At 39.6% G+C, this 18494-nt stretch overlaps 2 protein-coding genes across 3 annotated transcripts; both read left to right on the top strand.

The window, feature by feature from the left end:
* The first annotated feature begins 7340 nt into the window (after window positions 1-7340).
* On the top strand, window positions 7341-10305 carry LOC132849122 (zinc finger protein RFP-like). The gene is made up of 7 exons (XM_060875326.1): window positions 7341-7449; window positions 8074-8657; window positions 8761-8856; window positions 8962-9195; window positions 9291-9438; window positions 9629-9655; window positions 9761-10305. The coding sequence occupies exons 2-7, from the start codon at window positions 8076-8078 to the stop codon at window positions 10303-10305; spliced, it is 1632 nt and encodes a 543-aa protein (XP_060731309.1). The 5' UTR covers window positions 7341-7449; window positions 8074-8075.
* On the top strand, window positions 7349-17600 carry LOC132849114 (zinc finger protein RFP-like). 2 transcript variants are annotated; one of them, XM_060875311.1, is made up of 7 exons: window positions 7349-7449; window positions 15315-15898; window positions 16007-16102; window positions 16211-16444; window positions 16540-16687; window positions 16867-16893; window positions 16999-17600. In XM_060875311.1, exons 2-7 carry the CDS (start codon window positions 15317-15319, stop codon window positions 17526-17528), a joined length of 1617 nt encoding a protein of 538 aa, XP_060731294.1. In that variant the 5' UTR covers window positions 7349-7449; window positions 15315-15316; the 3' UTR covers window positions 17529-17600. The 2 variants fall into 2 exon arrangements, with proteins under 2 accessions (XP_060731294.1, XP_060731296.1); XM_060875313.1 differs by lacking the exon at window positions 7349-7449 and adding an exon at window positions 11711-11734.
* The last annotated feature ends 894 nt before the right edge of the window (window positions 17601-18494 follow it).

Below are 18494 nucleotides of genomic sequence, written 5' to 3'. Positions count from 1 at the left end.
GGCAGAAGGACCATCAGAATTAAGTAGTTTAAAATCTAATACATTGATATGTGAGATTATAGAGTACCAACCAGCAATAAACAGGGAGAATGGGAACATGAAGGAGCATCAGTGACAAAAAAAATATGTAAAACTGAATGATAGTAATGGCAATAATAAACGTGAATAATAATGGTGCTCATTTTCCCAGTGCTGAGCTGCAAAAATTACTATTTGAACATATTTTGTTAACACAAACTGGACCTGTGAGCAGGAAAAAAAATCTGGTCTGATGAGGCAACCTTTAATCTATTTATTATTGCATCTGGACAGATTTATATTTGAACACAAAGAATTAATATCTGCTGCTAATTGTGAAATACAGTGAGAGATCCATTACCTTGAGAGATCAAACATCACTTTAATCAGTCACTCTATACATGCAGATTCATAGTGCATAGTAAACACATTTTTACCATTTTACAAAGCATACTGTATAAAATCTCTATAATCTAGCCATGGGGTCACAGTCCAGTGACTTCTGTGCCGGTCCCAAGCCCGGATAAATAGAGAGGGTTGCGTCAGGAAGGGCATCCGGCATAAAACATTGCCAAATCTAACCATGCGAATTGTCAGTACGAATTTCATACCGGATCGGTCGAGGCCCGGGTTAACAACGACCGCCATCGGCGCCGTTGACCTACAGGGCGCCAGTGGAAATTGGGCTACTGTTGGTCGAAGAAGTAGCGGTGGGAGGAGAGTGCACAAACAGAGAGAGAAGAGGAAAGGTAAGAGTGTAGGACTGAGAATAGGAACTCTGAATGTTGGTACTATGACAGGGAAAGGTAGAGAGCTGGCTGATATGATGGAGAGAAGGAAGGTGGATATACTGTGTGTGCAGGAGACCAAGTGGAAGGGTAGCAAGGCTCGTAGTATAGGAGCAGGATTCAAGCTGTTTTATTATGGTGTGGATAGTAAGAATAGAGTGTCAGATAGGGTGATGAGTCTGAAGTTAGAGATTGAAGGGGTGATGTTGAATGTTGTTAGTGGTTATGCCCCGCAGGTAGGTTGTGAGTTTGAGGAGAAAGAGAGATTCTGGTGTGAATTCGATGAGGTGATTGAGAGTATTCCCAAGGGTGAGAGAGTGGTGATAGGAGCGGATTTTAATGGACATGTTGGTGAGGGGAACACAGGTGATGAGGAGGTGATGGGCAAGTTTGGAGTTAAGGAAAGGAACCTTGAAGGACAGATGGTAGTAGACTTTGCTAAGAGGATGGACATGGCTGTGGTTAACACTTATTTTCAGAAGAGGGAGGAACATAGAGTGACTTACAAGAGTGGAGGTAGGAGAACACAGGTAGACTACATCCTTTGTCGAAGAGGCAATCTGAAAGAGATTAGTGACTGTAAAGTGGTAGTGGGAGAGAGTGTAGCCAGACAGCATAGGATGGTGGTGTGTAGGATGACTCTGATGGTCTGTAAGAGGAAGAGGTCAAAGATAGAGAAGAAAACTAAGTGGTGGAAGCTGAAAAAGGAGGAATGTTGTGAGGAATTTAGACAGAAGTTGAGGCAGGCTCTGGGTGGTCAGGTAGTGCTGCCGGATGACTGGGAAACTACAGCAGAAGTGATCAGGGAGACAGGGAGAAAGGTGCTGGGTGTGTCATCTGGAAGGAGGAAAGAAGATAAGGAGACTTGGTGGTGGAATGAGGAAGTTCAGGATAGTATCCAGAGGAAGAGATTAGCCAAGAAGAAGTGGGATATGGACAGGACTGAAGAGAATAGGCAGGAATACAAGGAGTTACAGCGCAGAGTGAAGAGGGAGGTGTCTAAGGCCAAGCAGAAGGCATATGACGAGTTGTACACTAGGTTAGACACTAGAGAAGGAGAGAAGGACAGGTTAGCTAGACAGAGGGATCGAGATGGGAAGGATGTGCAGCAAGTTAGAATTATTAAGGATAGAGATGGAAGGGTGCTCACAAGTGAGGAGAGTGTACAGAGGAGATGGAAGGAATACTTTGAGGAGCTGATGAATGAGGAAAATCAGAGGGAAAAAAGAGTAGAATGGGTGAACTCTGTGGAACAGGAAGTAGATAAGATTAGAAAGGATGAAGTCAGGAAGGCTTTGAAGAGGATGAAAAGTGGAAATAAGAATAAGGGTGACGTGCAGAGTTGCAGCAACTATAGGGGGATAAAGTTGATGAGCCATACAATGAAGTTGTGGGAAAGAGTAGTGGAAGCTAGGTTAAGGAAGGTGGTGGAAATTTGTGAGCAGCAGTATGGCTTCATGCCCAGAAAGAGCACAACAGATGCAATTTTTGCTCTGAGAATGTTGTTGGAGAAGTATAGGGATGGTCAGAGGGAGTTGCACTGTGTGTTTGTAGACTTAGAGAAAGCGTATGACAGGGTGCCAAGAGAAGAGCTGTGGTACTGTATGAGGAAGTCAGGAGTAGCAGAGAAGTATGTCAGAGTGGTGCAGGACATGTATGAGAGGAGCAGGACAGTGGTGAGGTGTGCTGTAGGTCAGACATTAATTAATTATTTTCTTTTAATCTGATGCCAATTTAATATTTTAGCTTTACAGGATTTTAGCTTGTGTGAAAGTATTATTGTTAATGGAGACTATTTCATAAAGTGGGCTTAACAATTAATCAGCAGAGAAATGTTTTTTTATTTCAGAACTCAAGTTAGTTGTGAACCTAAATCGGTTAATAAGGCAGCTTGAACTGTGAAGCTAACTGGTTTGGTGACAAATTCCTTTAATATGAGCTAAGCAGAACCAGTAATTTTCTCAACCTGAACTTGGCAAAGAGCTAAAGAGGTGTGGCCTTTCCTGGATCAGACTTGAGCTTTATTATTTCATATCCTTATCAGGCAAAGATACTACTGTAGGTCATGATCAAACCAATTACTCACTGATTGATATTTAGAGTTGTGTTACCATTTTTTATGATTCACAATGATTCATGTTAATAACATCTTTAAAATTACATTTTTTTAAATGTTTGTAAAGCAGGTGAAGTTAGGGACAAACCTCCTATAATAACCGGCCAACCCCAAAAAGGCATGTACCATTATTTGTTGTTGTTGGACTGTAGTACTCATGCATGGTCTCCATTTTCTTCTCCTGAGGTTTGAGGAGTTTCCTGTCAATGTGGTATCACAGGTTCTCTGGGTTCTCTTCAACCTCTTCACAAGATTATTGATTTAGGGGAGGGGTTTTCTATCAAGCTCTGGTTAGGGTGCTTGAAGTCGTTGCAAAGTCAAAGTGTGACATCTGGTATTGGGATCACAACTATGAGGCTGTGCCTGGGGCTGGCGAATTCTTTGATCATTCTGTCATGCAGCATTTTGTTCAATTCCTCCTTAATAGCCTTTTTTTGGCTTCAGATACCTGATCAGGTACCAGCTTCCTGATTCGAGCTGGAAGCAAGGCAGTAGCATGCAGTGGCCATTCCAGATCCAAAATGGTGCTGTTCATGTGTTTAGCTCAACTTTTCAAAGTACATGGACACCAGAGATGGCAGTGTTCATGTATATGACTGCCAAACATTGTTACAGTACAGTAATCATGCAACAACTGACCTGAATGATGATGCACTGGAGAAGCTTCACAACTTTGGCTTGCTGCAGAGACCAGTCCTCCAGTCCTCGGCGTCACCTGAGTCCAGGTGAATCCTCTTTTTTTGCACATTGTATTGTATAATATACAGAATGCACATTGGCCTGTGATAGTTTTGTGTATTTCTCTTTTAGTGTTTTGTATTGTCTTTTTTCTCATACTTGCTGGCACTAGGTTGCACACTTGCACTTTATTTGCCTAGGACAACCTATTTTAGTCCTTAGCTGAGTGTTGTATTTATGTAGATCTATGTTGTTTTATGTAGCACCATGGGCCTGGAGAAATGTTTCACTTTATGATGTACTGTGTGAGCTATACTGTATATGGTTGAAATGACAACAAAAGTTACTTGACTTGACCATAGGGATGCTTCCTGACCACCACTCCTGGAGGGGTCTTGATTCCATGGTGGGCCAAGGGTGTGAGTCCTGGAATCAAGGAGAAAAAATCTTCAAATTGATACAACAGCTCCATCAGGTGTTTGTTTTGAGATGGAGTGTGTTCAGCCCCTTTTTGTACCCATTTTTTTTTTTTATCTTTATCTGATATATTTGGGTGTCTGCTTGCATACCTGTCTGTTGTGGCGATAGTTTTTGGGCCCCACTTGTTCAGTCACTGAATTGGGGCCTTGCTAGTGGGCCAGGAATGTACCTGTCATATAGGGGAGGAGCAAGAACACACGACCGCCAGATTGAAACACTCTGAGTTGAGCAGGCCGATTGTAAACTTGATGTTGGATTCTCTGGGCTGTTTCAAGGTGTCTCTGATGATTGAGGCAACCTTGTCTATGTGTTTCATGCAGGCTCAAGGGTCACTGACCTAAAAGTAGCTCAAAGGGTCTAAACCCAGTGGATGCTTGTTAAGCATCTCAGACAGCGAAGATGACATAGGGCAGGAGCAGATCCCAATTCTTCCCTTTCTTGTCTATCACCTGGAGTAGCATCATCTTCAGTGTCTGCAACATACAACACAGATCGGCCATGAGACAACATTTAAACGGTGTACTTTGGTCTGTGATTATGTCCTTGTATGGATCCTGGTATGACTGAAGAGGAACATAATTTTTTTTTCCAATGTTTTGGGAGGTGGCCTTGTTGTCGCTGGTGGCCATAATGCACTATCACAAGGATGTACTCATGTCCAGAGGCTGTCTTTGGGAGTGGCCTGACAAGGTTCATGTCTACACACTCAAATGGGAAGCCAATGACCAGAAGCGGGATCAGGGGCTCTGGTGTTGGTTTTGTGAGATCATCCACAATCACAAAGGAAACGGCTGACAAAAGGTCTGAATTTCCGTGTCCACACCATCTTTTCAATGGTGTTCTGGGCCCCTAGTTGGCCCCCCATCGGGTGCAAGTGGGTCAAGTGAATCAACAGACTTGCTTGGGCATGTGGCATGACTAAGAGGTCACAGGGCTGCACTCTCCATTTCACTAGGAAAAATGATGTGGACAGCAGAGGTGATTTCTCCGTCTATGACTGGCACATGGACCCAGCAGTGCTTGAGCCTGTCATTTACCTTCTGCTCCCTACAATGACCTTTCGGGTGGCAACTGGTGACACAGCACAGATACAGGGTTAATGTGTGAGTCTGCCTCACCTTCTTTGTTGGATCTGTTGCCCAGTTGGCACTCTACCATGAATATGCCACCTCCATAGATGCTGGCTGGATCTTCCTTGACTTGGCAAGTGGGAGCCTCAGGGGAGTCAGTGGTTGTGGTAGGAAACTCTGGCCAGTCACGACCCAAGAGTCCAAATTCACTTCCAAGAATAGCAGCCACCTCCCAGCCTGGCTTTTGGATATGGGCCTGTGCTGTGGGAACTTTTCAGCAAGGATGCATCACCACTTAGAATGAGTCACCAGGACAAGAGTGACCATGCTCCTCATGCCCAGCAGCACAGCCATTTGATGTCCTTCTGCCCTTACTACAGCAAGAGAGAGAGCACTGTTTAAGTGCCACCAGATCCTTATTAGCAAGCTAGAGACTTTGTGCTAACCGCTGAGTCACAGCTTGCTGCTGCACACTAGTCTCCATTAAATGTTACAGCATCTGCACTATTGCGGGTCTTTTGGCTGTAGCTGTCCTTGTGCCCACATTCTCCACCAATGTAGTGCACTCAGAATGCAGAGGTAAGCAGAAACACACAAGACAATCAGGATTAGTGAAAAAAATGAAAAGTTTCTTTACAGTTTGTGTCCAAAACATGAGAAAAAATGTTAAAATATTAAAGAGAAAATATGGTGCCTTCTTGTGCTGGAGCAGATGCTGTGCACAGTTTTATGAGTGATGCCATGGGTGCTGGCCATGCATGGTCTTCTGGAGGAGATTGGTGTAGACAAGGCTGTACGCAGGGGAAAAATAAGGTTGACAGGCATGGCTGGAGCATGGTAGCATTGTCCTCAAGCCAGGGGCTGACTAGATTAAAAAGAAAAAGAAAGAAGGCACAGATTAATGCAGGGGCTTAAGACGGAGGTAACTACGGTGGCCGAGAAGTGCAAAACACATTAACAAATCTGAAAACAAATTAACAAACCCCAAAACACATTAACATATCCAAAAACAAATTAACAAATCCGAAAACATATTAACAAATCTGAAAACACATTAACAAATCCCAAAACAAATTAACAAATCCAAAAACAAATTAACAAATCCCAAAACAAATTAACTAATCCGAAAACACATTAACAAATTTGAAAACAAATTAACAAATCCGAAAACACATTAACAAATCCAAAAACAAATTAACAAATCCAAAAACACATTAGAAAACACATTAACAAATCCGAAAATGCATTAACAAATCCGAAAACAAATTAACAAATCCGAAAACATATTAACAAATCCGAAAACACATTAACAAATCCCAAAACAAATTAACAAATCCCAAAACAAATTAACAAATAACAAAATACATTAACAAATCCGAAAACACATTAACAAATCCGAAAACAAATTAACAAATCCCAAAACACATTAACAAATCCGATTCAGACAACCCGGAAGACACCGATTCAGACAACCCGGAAGCGGTTGGTATAGCTTGTGAATGGAAACTTACCATCATCAGATGAGACACCTTTCATTCACCTGTATATCTTTAATGACAGTTATTATTTATTTGTTTTGGGATTTGTTAATGTGTTTTCAGATTTGTTAATTTGTTTTGGGATTTGTTAATGTGTTTTCAGATTTGTTAATTTGTTTTGGGATTTGTTAATGTGTTTTCGATTTGTTAATTTGTTTTCGGATTTGTTAGTGTGTTTTCAGATTTGTTAATTTGTTTTGGGATTTGTTAATGAGTTTTCGGATTTGTTAATTTGTTTTGCACTTCCCGGCCACCGTAGGTAACTGCACCATTTGTTGCCTTTTATATCTCAGATATTTTCTAATTTTTGACATGTTCCTTTTTTAAATATTAATTCTTCATATGTTCTTCTTCAGTCACAGCATTTTCTGTACATCCAACTGTTTGTTTAAGTAATGAAGATTTTTAAAAAATATTGTTTATTATTCTGTTTCTTGGGCCGTTCTATGCTTTTTATTTCTCTTTTACTGGATCAGTAAGTAACTTTTCTTAGAAAAGTTTGTTGAATTACCTCTGTTCTAATTACATTACATTACAAAAATAATTACATTAAAACAAAATAATTAAGGTGAATATATCTAGTCTAGTGGCCACAATGTGTAATTGTAATAAGTACACCTCAATTAGGGGCGTAGCTTATTACGTCACTTTACAGAAACGAAAGTAAGGTGTGTAAGTTTCCTGATCAGGATTCAACACGGGACACAATCTCCAGTTTGAAGCGTTTGCAGTTTTCCTTCAAGGAGCTAAAACCACAGCAGGTAAAGTGTAAGTGAGCAAGAAAAGCGAAAGACTAACAAAATGATGTTAAAGTAAACAATAACTGTATTTTATTTCTGTAAGAAGTTTCACATACCGGAAATGAAAATGTGCAACGTAAAATATAATTTAAATTCATTTCATATATATTTTATATAATAGCTTTCAGAGTAACTATAACAGATGATAAAAACACAGAGAATGTATTTACCTGTGTGTGTGTGTGTGTGTGTGTGTAGGTGTTTGTGTGGGTGTTTGTGTGTGTGTGTTTGTGTTTTTGCGTCTGTGTCGTTTTGTGTGTGTGTGTGTGTGTGTGTATTTACACTGTTTTATGTTAATACATTTATCATTATTAAATCTAAACAATAATCTAAATATTATTTATGAATATTACAACTGTTCGTAATTTTACACACCATTATAATGATTACAAAATAATCACTTTTTTGCTATTACAGTGTAAAACTGTTTTTTATTTATTTATTTTTTTTATAATTTTCTGGTAACATTACAACACTGAGTGTTTTGTTCCTTGATTGGATAATTAAAATTTACAGTGTGTAAATATTGCAGTGTTTAAAGTTTTCTGTGGTCTAAATCCACTCTCATTGTGTCGCCTGTGTCAGTCATGGCTTCCTCCAGCAGTAGCCTGTGTGAAGATCAGCTCCAGTGTCCCATCTGTCTGGATGTGTTCACTGATCCAGTCTCTACTTCATGTGGACACAACTACTGTATGATCTGTCTCAAAGAGTTCTGGGACAGCAGTTCACACTGCCAGTGTCCAGTGTGTAAGGAGGAATTCCCTAAACGTCCTGAACTACGTGTCAATACGTTCATCTCTGCACTTGCTGCTCCATTTAAGAAGTCAGTTCAGGTGAAATCCAGCACTGCTACAGAAAAACCCTCCCAATCTCAGGTGTTCTGTGACATCTGCTGTGAAAAGAAATGTGCAGCTGTGAAGTCCTGCCTGATCTGTATGGCCTCTTACTGCAAGACTCACCTGGAACCTCATGAAAGAGTTTCTTCATTAAAGAAACACAAACTGATCGACCCTGTGGAGAACCTGGAGGACTACATCTGTCAGAAACATGAGAGACCCCTGGAGCTGTTCTGTAGAGACGACCAGACGTGTGTGTGTAAGTTCTGTACTGAAGGAGACCACAAAACTCACAACACTGTTCCTCTAGAGGAGGAGAGCAGAGAGAAGAAGGTGAGAGACTGAAAATAATAATAGATAATTAAAAAATGTTTGCAAATGGATTACAATGAAAAAAGAAAATGGAAGTTTATTCAATGCAAAATATTTGTCTTAGATCCAGTTGGGAAAGACACAAGCAGAAATTCAGGAGAAGATCCAGGAGCGACTGAAGAAGATTAAGGAAATCAAACACTCTGTAAAACTTAATGAAGTGAGTCTCTTAACTAATATACACCATAGTTCCTTTATAAAAAAACACTTTATTGGAGTCATGATATAATCATATGGAAGAGAATAATTTATTTAATCCTGTTAGAAAACCACAAAGAAGGAGAAAGCAGACTTTGTGGAGATCTTCAGTAATCTGATGAGCTGCATTGAGAGAAGCAAGGCTGAGCTGTTTAAGGTGATGGAGGAGAAGCAGAAAGCAACAGACAGGCAGGCTGAAGAGTTCATTAAAGAGCTGGAGCAGGAAATCACTGAGCTAAAGAGGAGAAACACTGAGCTGGAGCAGCTCTCACACACTGAGGATCACCTCCACCTCCTACAGGTCAGAGTCCCTCTATTATTCAATATGAGTGCAGCACATGACAGGACAGCAGTCCCCATGCTGAGGGATTTCTCCTCTCTCCTGCTCTACTGTAGATTTACCCGACACTGTGCAGCCCTCCACACACCCAGGACTGGACTGACCTCACAATTAACACTCATCTGAATGTGGAGACTCTGAGGAGAGCTCTGTCTCAGCTTCAGGAAACTCTCAGAGAGGAAATGGAGAAGCTTGATCAAGCTGGTCAGTATTTACTGAATTGTAAAAAAAAAAAAGAGTTTTTTTTAAATCTGAGACAACTCATTCTTTATAAAAGAAACACGTTCCATTGTATTTTTTATTGTTGCTGTATTTTGTTTAGATTTATAATAAACATTTAATCTCACCAAATAAAACTGTAAAAGCTAATAATATTTTCCAATATTATTAACAGAACTGAAGAAAATACAACAATATGCAGGTTTGTGAGCTCTTATTGAACACATGACTAAATGTATTTAGATTTCTTCACTGTTCCACACTGAGCAGTAATAAAACTGATGTACTCTGTGTTTCTGTCTCTCAGTGGATGTGACTCTGGATCCTGATACAGCTCATCCTAAACTCATCCTGTCTGATGATGGGAAACAAGTAAACCATGGAGACAAGCGACAGAAACTCCCTGATAATCCAGAGAGGTTTGATTGTTGTGTCTGTGTGTTGGGAAATGAAGGATTTACCTCAGAGAGATTTTACTATGTGGTGCAGGTCAGAGGGAAGACTGAGTGGGATTTAGGAGTGGTCAGAGAGTCTGCTAACAGGAAAGGGGAGATTACACTCAGCACTGAGGATGGATATTGGTGTGTGTGGCTGAGGAATAAAACTGAATATAAGGCTCGGGACTCTCCTCCTGTCTCCCTCTCCTTGAAACAGGCTCCTCAGAAGGTGGGGGTGTTTGTGGATTATGAGGAGGGTTTGATCTCCTTCTATGATGTTGATGCAAAATCTCATATCTACTCGTTCACTGGTCAGACTTTCACTGAGAAACTTTATCCATATTTCTGCCCCTGTCTCAATGATGGAGGTAAAAATTCAGCACCATTGGTCATCTGTCCTGTTAATCAAATCTAATATACGGTTCTAAAAGTTCATGTATATTTAAATAGTTTAAATAATCACCGGTATATATTTTCACTCTTCACTATGGGTCAAATGTAATAATAAAAGCTTTTTGTGAATAAGTAGAAGTTATAGACAGTTTTACTTTGTGTGAGGAATAACTGATGACTGGACATTGAATTATTGCACAAATAAAATAAGCACTTATTCCACTTGTACCACTATTACCACACCTCACTGCTAGCGCTGGTGAATACTCTGTAACTGCTGCCTCCATGTTCACACTTAAAGTTCACTTAAAACCTGTTTCTGAAAAGACGTTTAACTGCTGTGTTCTTACAGCTGAGTGAATTACTTCTGATGGAGCTTTTATTATAACTTCATGTTAAACGAATGGAGGCAGTTTAGAGATTATGACTCATGCCTCAGGTGATTTTCAATCAGATTGATGACTAGAGTTTAATTTTCAGAAATACCTCAATCTCTCCATTCATTCATGAGGCAGAGTAGATGTTCTCACAGCCGACTGGCTCTCAAACCTCTAACAGCACCTCCTCCACCTGTGCTCCGCTTTCAGGTACAACAAACCTGATACTTTGTCAGAGAGACAGCGTCTGTCCACTGACCTCAGGGGCCATGGCGTCCCACTCACGCTTAACTGGTATCAGTTATATAAATTATAACTTTATAATCACACTTTTAACTAAAGATAAAAGAAGAAAAAGAACAGGTAAGAGACCAGAACGCATTTCACATGTTCCCTCAATACTGAGTGTATGACGTAATTGAGAGAGAGAGAGAGAGAGAGAGAGAGAGAGAGAGAGAGAGAGTAATGTAATTTATGACATGATCCTTTTTTAAATATTAATTCTTCATATGTTCTTCAGTCACAGCATTTTCTGTACATTCTACTGTTTGTTTAAATAATGAAGAATTTTGAAAAATATTGTTTCCTTATTAAACATAATTCTGTTTCTTGGGCCGTTCTTTGCTTTACTGCTGTATTTCTCTTTTACTGGATCGTAATAAAGTCAGATTTCATAAAAATATCTAAATCATTCTTAGAAAAGTTTGTGGAATTACTTCTGTCCTTTGGCACAGCAACAGAAAAAAAAACAATCATTTACATTTTCTTGGTGTTTAAATAAAATACAAAATAATTACATTAAAACACACATTTTTTCTGCAACTTTCAAACTTTTTCTTTATATCTTCACTCTCTTCCCTACTTTTCCACATCTTCGAGAAAGCCATAAGTAAGAAAAAATGACAGAGAGTTCAAATAACCAGATAAGTTATTTTGTTGAGATTGTGTCTCAAGTCAAGTCTTACATTAAGAATATATAAGAACATTGAACTGTTGATGAGTTTATACTTTCCTAATTTATAAAATTCATTTTAATTCATTTTTTTTTCCTTCAAGGAGCTAAAACCACAGCAGGTAAAGTGTAAGTGAGCAGGAAAAGTGAAAGACTAACAAAATGATGTTAAATAGACAGTAACTGTATTTTATTTCTGTAAGAAGTTTCACATACCAGAAATGAAAATGTGCACCGTACAATATCATTCACCGTATTTTCCGCACTATAAGGCGCACCTAAGAGCCTTAAATTTTCTCAAAAATCGGCCGTGCGCCTAATAATCCGGTGCGCCTTGTGTGTGCAATGAGTTCCAAAAATCTGTAAAAATGTTGTTGTGTGACTTTGGTAAGCGCTCCGCTTGATTGACTGTCGGATCATTTCCTGCTGACACAGGGACGTAATACATACACTACGTATGCTGGCAGCAATAAACCAATCAGAGAACATTACGTAATACGTACAGTATGTACGCTTACCTCCGCCACGCCTCCGGTAGGTATACTACCGGTATGTTGCAAAACAACTTTTGTTTCTTCCTAACCATTATGCGCGCCACACTCCAGTCCAGCAGGTGGTGGTAAATGCACCTTAAGTTGGTTTGCCATCCACCAATAAAAATCAGAAGAAAAAAAAGAAGAAGAAGACAATATTTGTTTGTCTAAGGACCCCTGAAAATGGCACCAATGAAGAGACATGTTTACGAGGCACAATTCAAACTACAGGCTATCAGTTACGCGGTTGTAAATGGGAATAGAGCAGCTGCAAAAGAATTCAACATCAATTAATCTATAGTTCGGAAGTGGAGGAAGCAAGAAAATGAACTGCGCCAAGTTAAGAAGACACAGTAGACTTTGATGGATTTGTGGGAGAAGATTGATTAAAAAATAATGTGTGTGTATTGTTAAATAGTAGAATAAAGTTCAACTAAACTCACTGTTTTGCTTCCGTTACCTTTTTTGTAGACCGTATGTTTTAGCATGCGCCTTATGTATGGGTTAAGTACAGAAATAGACCCCATAATTGAGACTGCGCCTTATAATTCGGTGAGCTTTATAGTGCGGAAAATACAGTAAATTGCTTTTATATATATTTTATAATAGCTTTCAGAGTAACTATAACAGATGATAAAAATGCACAGAATGTACAGTATTTACCCGTGTGTGTGTGTTTGTGGGGTGTGTAAGTGCGTGTGTTTGTTTGTGTGTGGGGTGTGTGTGTTTTTGTGTGTGTATTTACACTGTTTTTTGTTCATATGTTTATCATTACAACTAAACAACAATATAAACATCATTTATGAATATTTGCTACTGTAACAACTGTTTATAATTTTACACCATTATAACCTTCAACTGAAAAAAAGAAAGAAAAGAAAAACAGAGCGAAAAAAATTAATAAATCACAACTATTAATTTCAAGCCCAGAAACATTTACCTTTTATTTACCTCACAACAATAATTGAGTGACAACAAATAATTAAATAATTCAGATAATTAAATGCAATACAATAAATCTTATGCAGGAACAAAAATGAATCAAAATGCAATAGGGCAGCCGCGCATAAGAGAAAAACAGGCATAAGAAGAAAATATCATCTGGATCCAAAGTTCAAAAAAAGAAGAAAAACAAATTTGCTCACCATGTCACTCATTAAACTACTGGGTCTGAAACATAATTTATAACATCAAACACAGTTTTTACAACATAATCTGGCAACTTGAGCCCCAAAATAAACCCCAAAAGAATAACCTCCCTACACAGAAAACCCTCCTCAAAACATACCAACGTTACATATAATGCCCTGAATTAGTGTCTAAACCACAACATAGCCAGATTGGAAAAAACTCTTTCTCTCAAACGCTCCATTTTCACGCAAAACGGCAAATCGCTCAACACAACTTCCCAATACTTTACGAAATTCAGTGAGGGAAACATATTCCTCAAAATATGAATCTTATGCATTAAAAGCAGAAAAAGACCACAGCATTAAATGTAGCATTAAAACATTAATGCAACGTGTGCTATAAAGGCAATACTCACAAGCCTACAACTTCCTACCTGGTTCCCCGTATATTCACTCAACAGCGCCACCCCCAATTCGTAATAGGAAAAGCACAAATCATTGACGACTGTCACAAAATCACTTTTTGGCTGATAACAGTGTAAAATTCTGCTTTTTATTTTCCTTGATTGGATAATTAAAATGTACACAGTGTGTAAATACTGCAGTGTTTAAAGTTTTCTGTGGTCTAAATTAGGGATACAGCATTTTGAGTGGATCGGGTATCGGTGGTGTGTGACTGATCCAAATCCGATACTTGTGGTCATGGGCGTTGGAACCATTATATGTGGGTGGGACAAGACCCACCCACTTTTTAAGACCAATAATATTGGACCCACCCACTCTTACCGTCTCTATTCAGCGCATATGTCTTTTTTCTGTCGCCACTCGAATCCATTCTGCTTGAGGAATGCCCTAATAAATTAAACTCCATTCTGTGTTTTACCTACAGCATTGACCACGCTCCTGCTTCCTGAAATCCATGGGCGTCGGAACCATTACATGTGTGTGGGACAGGACACACCCACTTTTTTTTTACTTCCGACACCCATGCCGTTGATTAATGAACAGCAAACATCATAGACTATTAGTTAAAATAAGAAAAATACACTTATATAGTAAATTACATTAATGAAAATAAATATAATACATTTTACGGGAAATATGTTACACAACCGCCTGCGACAGACAGGCAAGTTTAGCAGGAACCCTTTCTATTTACCTCAGCGTGTTAAACATGTCGCTCATTTGGGTGCAAGGTTTACTGTTTAATGCACTTTGCATTGTGTTTCCATCCATCCATCCATCCATCCATTTTCTACCGCTTATCCGGGGCCATTCTAATTTAAGATTCACTTTAAAATATTGCATTTTCTTCAGAAAATAATTTAATTTAATAATTGCAGTATATGGGGGGCATGGTGGCTTAGTGGTTACCACGTTCGCCTCACACCTCCAGGGTTGGGGGTTCGATTCCCGCCTCCGCCTTGTGTGTGTGGAGTTTGCATGTTCTCCCCGTGCCTCGGGGGTTTCCTCCGGGTACTCCGGTTTCCTCCCCCGGTCCAAAGACATGCATGGTAGGTTGGTTGGCATCTCTGGAAAATTGTCCGTAGTGTGTGATTGCATGAGTGAATGAGAGTGTGTGTGTGTGTGTGTGCCCTGCGATGGGTTGGCACTCCTTCCAGGGTGTATCCTGCCTTGATGCCCGATGACGCCTGAGATAGGCACAGGCTCCCCGTGACCCGAGGTAGTTCGGATAAGCGGTAGAAGATGAATGAATTGCAGTATGTAAGGTTTAGATTGTTATACCACTAACTGTTGAAAGTACTGTTTAATAATTTAATATTTTTTTAAGGTTTCTTGTGTTTTAATTTTTCATCCAGTAAAGGGAATTTTTGTATTTCTTTGCCAGAAACAAGTAAATCTTATTAACTAAACGAGTTGTATAAATTCTTTAGTTTTAAAGGTAGAAAAGAACACAGCTATCGGATCGGTATCGGCCGATACTGGCAAACGCTGGTATCAGAATCGGATCAGAAGAGAAAAAGTGGTATCGGTGCATCCCTAGTCTAAATCCACTCTCATTGTATCTCCTGTGTCAGTCATGGCTTCCTCCAACAGTGTCCTGTGTGAAGATCAGCTCCAGTGTCCCATCTGTCTGGATGTGTTCACTGATCCAGTCTCTACTCCATGTGGACACAACTACTGTATGATCTGTCTCAAAGAGTTCTGGGACAGCAGTTCACACTGCCAGTGTCCAGTGTGTAAGGAGGAATTCCCTAAACGTCCTGAACTACGTGTCAATACGTTCATCTCTGCACTTGCTGCTCCATTTAAGAAGTCAGTTCAGGTGAAATCCAGCACTGCTACAGAAAATCCCACCCAATCTCAGGTGCTCTGTGAGGTCTGCTGTGAGACAAAATGTGCAGCTGTGAAGTCCTGCCTGATCTGTATGGCCTCTTACTGCAAGCCTCACCTGGAACCTCATGAAAGAGTTTCTTCATTAAAGAAACACAAACTGTTCAACCCTATGGAGAACCTGGAGGACTACATCTGTCAGAAACATGAGAGACCCCTGGAGCTGTTCTGTAGAGACGACCAGACGTGTGTGTGTCAGTTCTGTACTGAGACAGAGCACAAAACTCACAACACTGTTCCTCTAGAGGAGGAGAGCAGAGAGAAGAAGGTGAGAGACAGGAAATGAATAATGGATACTAGATAAAAACAAAGATTTCAAATTAATTTCATTGAGTAATATAATGAAATTGTATTCAATGTTTAATATTTGTATCAGATTCAGTTGGGAAAAACACAAGTAGAAGTTCAGCAGATGATCCAGGAGCGATTGAAGAAGATTAAGGAAATCAAACACTCTGTAAAACTTAATGAAGTGAGTCTCTTAACTAACCTACATCATAGTGCCTTTATAAAAACACTATTAAAATCATGATATAATCAAATGGAATAAATTAATTTAGCTCGATTTATCTCCTGTTAGAAAACCACAGAGAAGGAGAAAACAGACTTTGTGGAGATCTTCAGTAATCTGATGAGCTGCATTGAGAGAAGCCAGGCTGAGCTGTTTAAGGTGATGGAGGAGAAGCAGAAAGCAGCAGAGAGGCAGGCTGAAGAGTTCATTAAAGAGCTGGAGCAGGAAATCACTGAGCTAAAGGGGAGAAACACTGAGCTGGAGCAGCTCTCACACACTGAGGATCACCTCCACCTCCTACAGGTCAGAGTCCCTCTGTTTCTCAATATCAATGCAGCACATGACAGGACAGCAGTCCCCATGCTGAGGGATTTCTCCTCTCTCCTGCTGTACTGTAGATTTACCCGTCACTGTGCAGCCCTCCACACACCCAGGACTGGACTGACCTCACAATTAACACTCATCTGAATGTGGAGACTCTGATGAGAGCTCTGTCTCAGCTTCAGGAAACTCTCAGAGAGGAAATGGAGAAGCTTCACAAGATCAGTAAGTGTTTAATGATTTGTAAGGGAAGGTTTTGTTTGAGATTTATTTTTTAGATTACTTTTGTTTCATAATCTATGCTTCATCATTCTGTGTAATTTATAAAAATCTTCAATCTAACCATCAATGAAGCAAATTAAATGTTAACTGTTATTAATGTTCACTATTTATTTTCCCAACAGAACTGAAGAGAATTCAACAATATACAGGTTTGTGAGCTCTTATTGATCACATGACTAAATGTATTTAGATTTCTTAACTGTTCCACTCTGTGCAGTAATAAAACTGATGTACGCTGTGTTTTTCTCTCTCAGTGGATGTGACTCTGGATCCTGATACAGCTCATCCTAATCTCATCCTGTCTGATGATGGGAAACAAGTTACATTTAGAGACAAGAGACAGAAAGTCCCTGATAATCCAGAGAGGTTTAATTGTTTTTATAATGTATTTGCAAAGGAAGGATTCACCTCAGGGAGATTGTACTATGAGGTGCAGGTCAGAGGGAAGACTGAGTGGTATTTAGGAGTGGTCAGAGAGTCTATTAACAGGAAAGGAAAGATTACAGTCAGGGCTGAGAATGGATATTGGTGTGTGTCTCTTATGAATAAGACTGAATATTTGGTTCAGGACTCTCCTCCTGTCTCACTCTCTTCGAAACAGGCTCCTCAGAAGGTGGGGGTGTTTGTGGATTATGAGGAGGGTTTGATCTCCTTCTATGATGTTGATACAAATTCTCATATCTACTCTTTCACTGGTCAGACTTTCACTGAGAAACTTTATCCGATATTTAACCCCGGTGATAGTGATTCAGCACCACTGATCATTTGCCCTGTCATTTGTTAAAATTTAATATACTTTTTTAAAACCTTTTTATTTCTCAATAAATTATAGTGTTAGTATTCTGAGGTATTTACTTGAATACGAGAGTATTAAAAAAAAATGTAAAAAAATGAGACTTTTGCTTAAAAATTGTAAATTTATTTTGCTTTGTTGTGATGTTCCATCATTATTTCTTTTACTATTTTCTTTTATTTTCAATAATTTGATAATCACTAATAAGGATTTTTATTATGCCTAAAATATGCAATTATGGTTCTAGTGGCAGAGCTTGAATTTCTGCAACATTCTGTGCTTTTACTACCTGCAATGTCACGATTGACCACTAGAGTCACATCTCAGTCTTCATTCATTCATTCATCTTCTACCGCTTATCCGAACTACCTCGGGTCACGGGGAGCCTGTGCCTATCTCAGGCGTCATTGGGCATCAAGGCAGGATACACCCTGGATGGAGTGCCAACCCATCACAGGGCACACACACACTCTCATTCACTCACGCAATCACACACTACGGACAATCAACCTACCATGCATGTCTTTGGACTGGGGGAGGAAACTGGAGTACCCGGAGGAAACCCCCGAGGCACGGGGAGAACATGCAAACTCCACAACACCAAGGCGGAGGCGGGAATCGAACCCCGACCCTGGAGGTGTGAGGCGAACGTGCTAACCACTAAGCCACCGTGCCCCCCACATCTCAGTCTTCTGAGTCAAATTTCATTTACTTTAATCATTTTCCTTCCCCTTCTGTGTTAGTTTTAAGGTTATAATACTAATACAGCTGTTGTATGGATGTGTTTATTTGTAAAGTGATTTCTTCTTTAGGCTTTTATGTTTAGTTATGTTGCTGCGGTATACATCATTATGTTTACTGCATAACTTTACAATTTTTATAAGTGTCCGATCCTGTTACTAAACTGTGGTGTGGTGGATACATTATTACTACTCATTACAATATAAGAAATTATCT

The sequence above is a fragment of the Tachysurus vachellii genome, chromosome 7 (genome assembly GCF_030014155.1).
Source record: "Tachysurus vachellii isolate PV-2020 chromosome 7, HZAU_Pvac_v1, whole genome shotgun sequence".
Taxonomy (NCBI): domain Eukaryota; kingdom Metazoa; phylum Chordata; class Actinopteri; order Siluriformes; family Bagridae; genus Tachysurus; species Tachysurus vachellii.
Note: the sequence above shows the minus strand (reverse complement) of the source record. Positions and strands in the feature narration are given on the sequence as shown.

Bases quoted from the DNA above. Each gene is read 5' to 3' on its own strand.
- LOC132849122 (XM_060875326.1), top strand. From the start codon at position 8,076: ATGGCTTCCTCCAGCAGTAGCCTGTGTGAAGATCAGCTCCAGTGTCCC. The intron at 8,658-8,760 runs GTGAGAGACTGA...TATTTGTCTTAG, and splicing joins AGGAGAGCAGAGAGAAGAAG to ATCCAGTTGGGAAAGACACA. The intron at 9,196-9,290 runs GTCAGAGTCCCT...GCTCTACTGTAG, and splicing joins ATCACCTCCACCTCCTACAG to ATTTACCCGACACTGTGCAG.
- LOC132849114 (XM_060875311.1), top strand. From the start codon at position 15,317: ATGGCTTCCTCCAACAGTGTCCTGTGTGAAGATCAGCTCCAGTGTCCC. The intron at 15,899-16,006 runs GTGAGAGACAGG...TATTTGTATCAG, and splicing joins AGGAGAGCAGAGAGAAGAAG to ATTCAGTTGGGAAAAACACA. The intron at 16,688-16,866 runs GTAAGTGTTTAA...TTTTCCCAACAG, and splicing joins GGAGAAGCTTCACAAGATCA to AACTGAAGAGAATTCAACAA.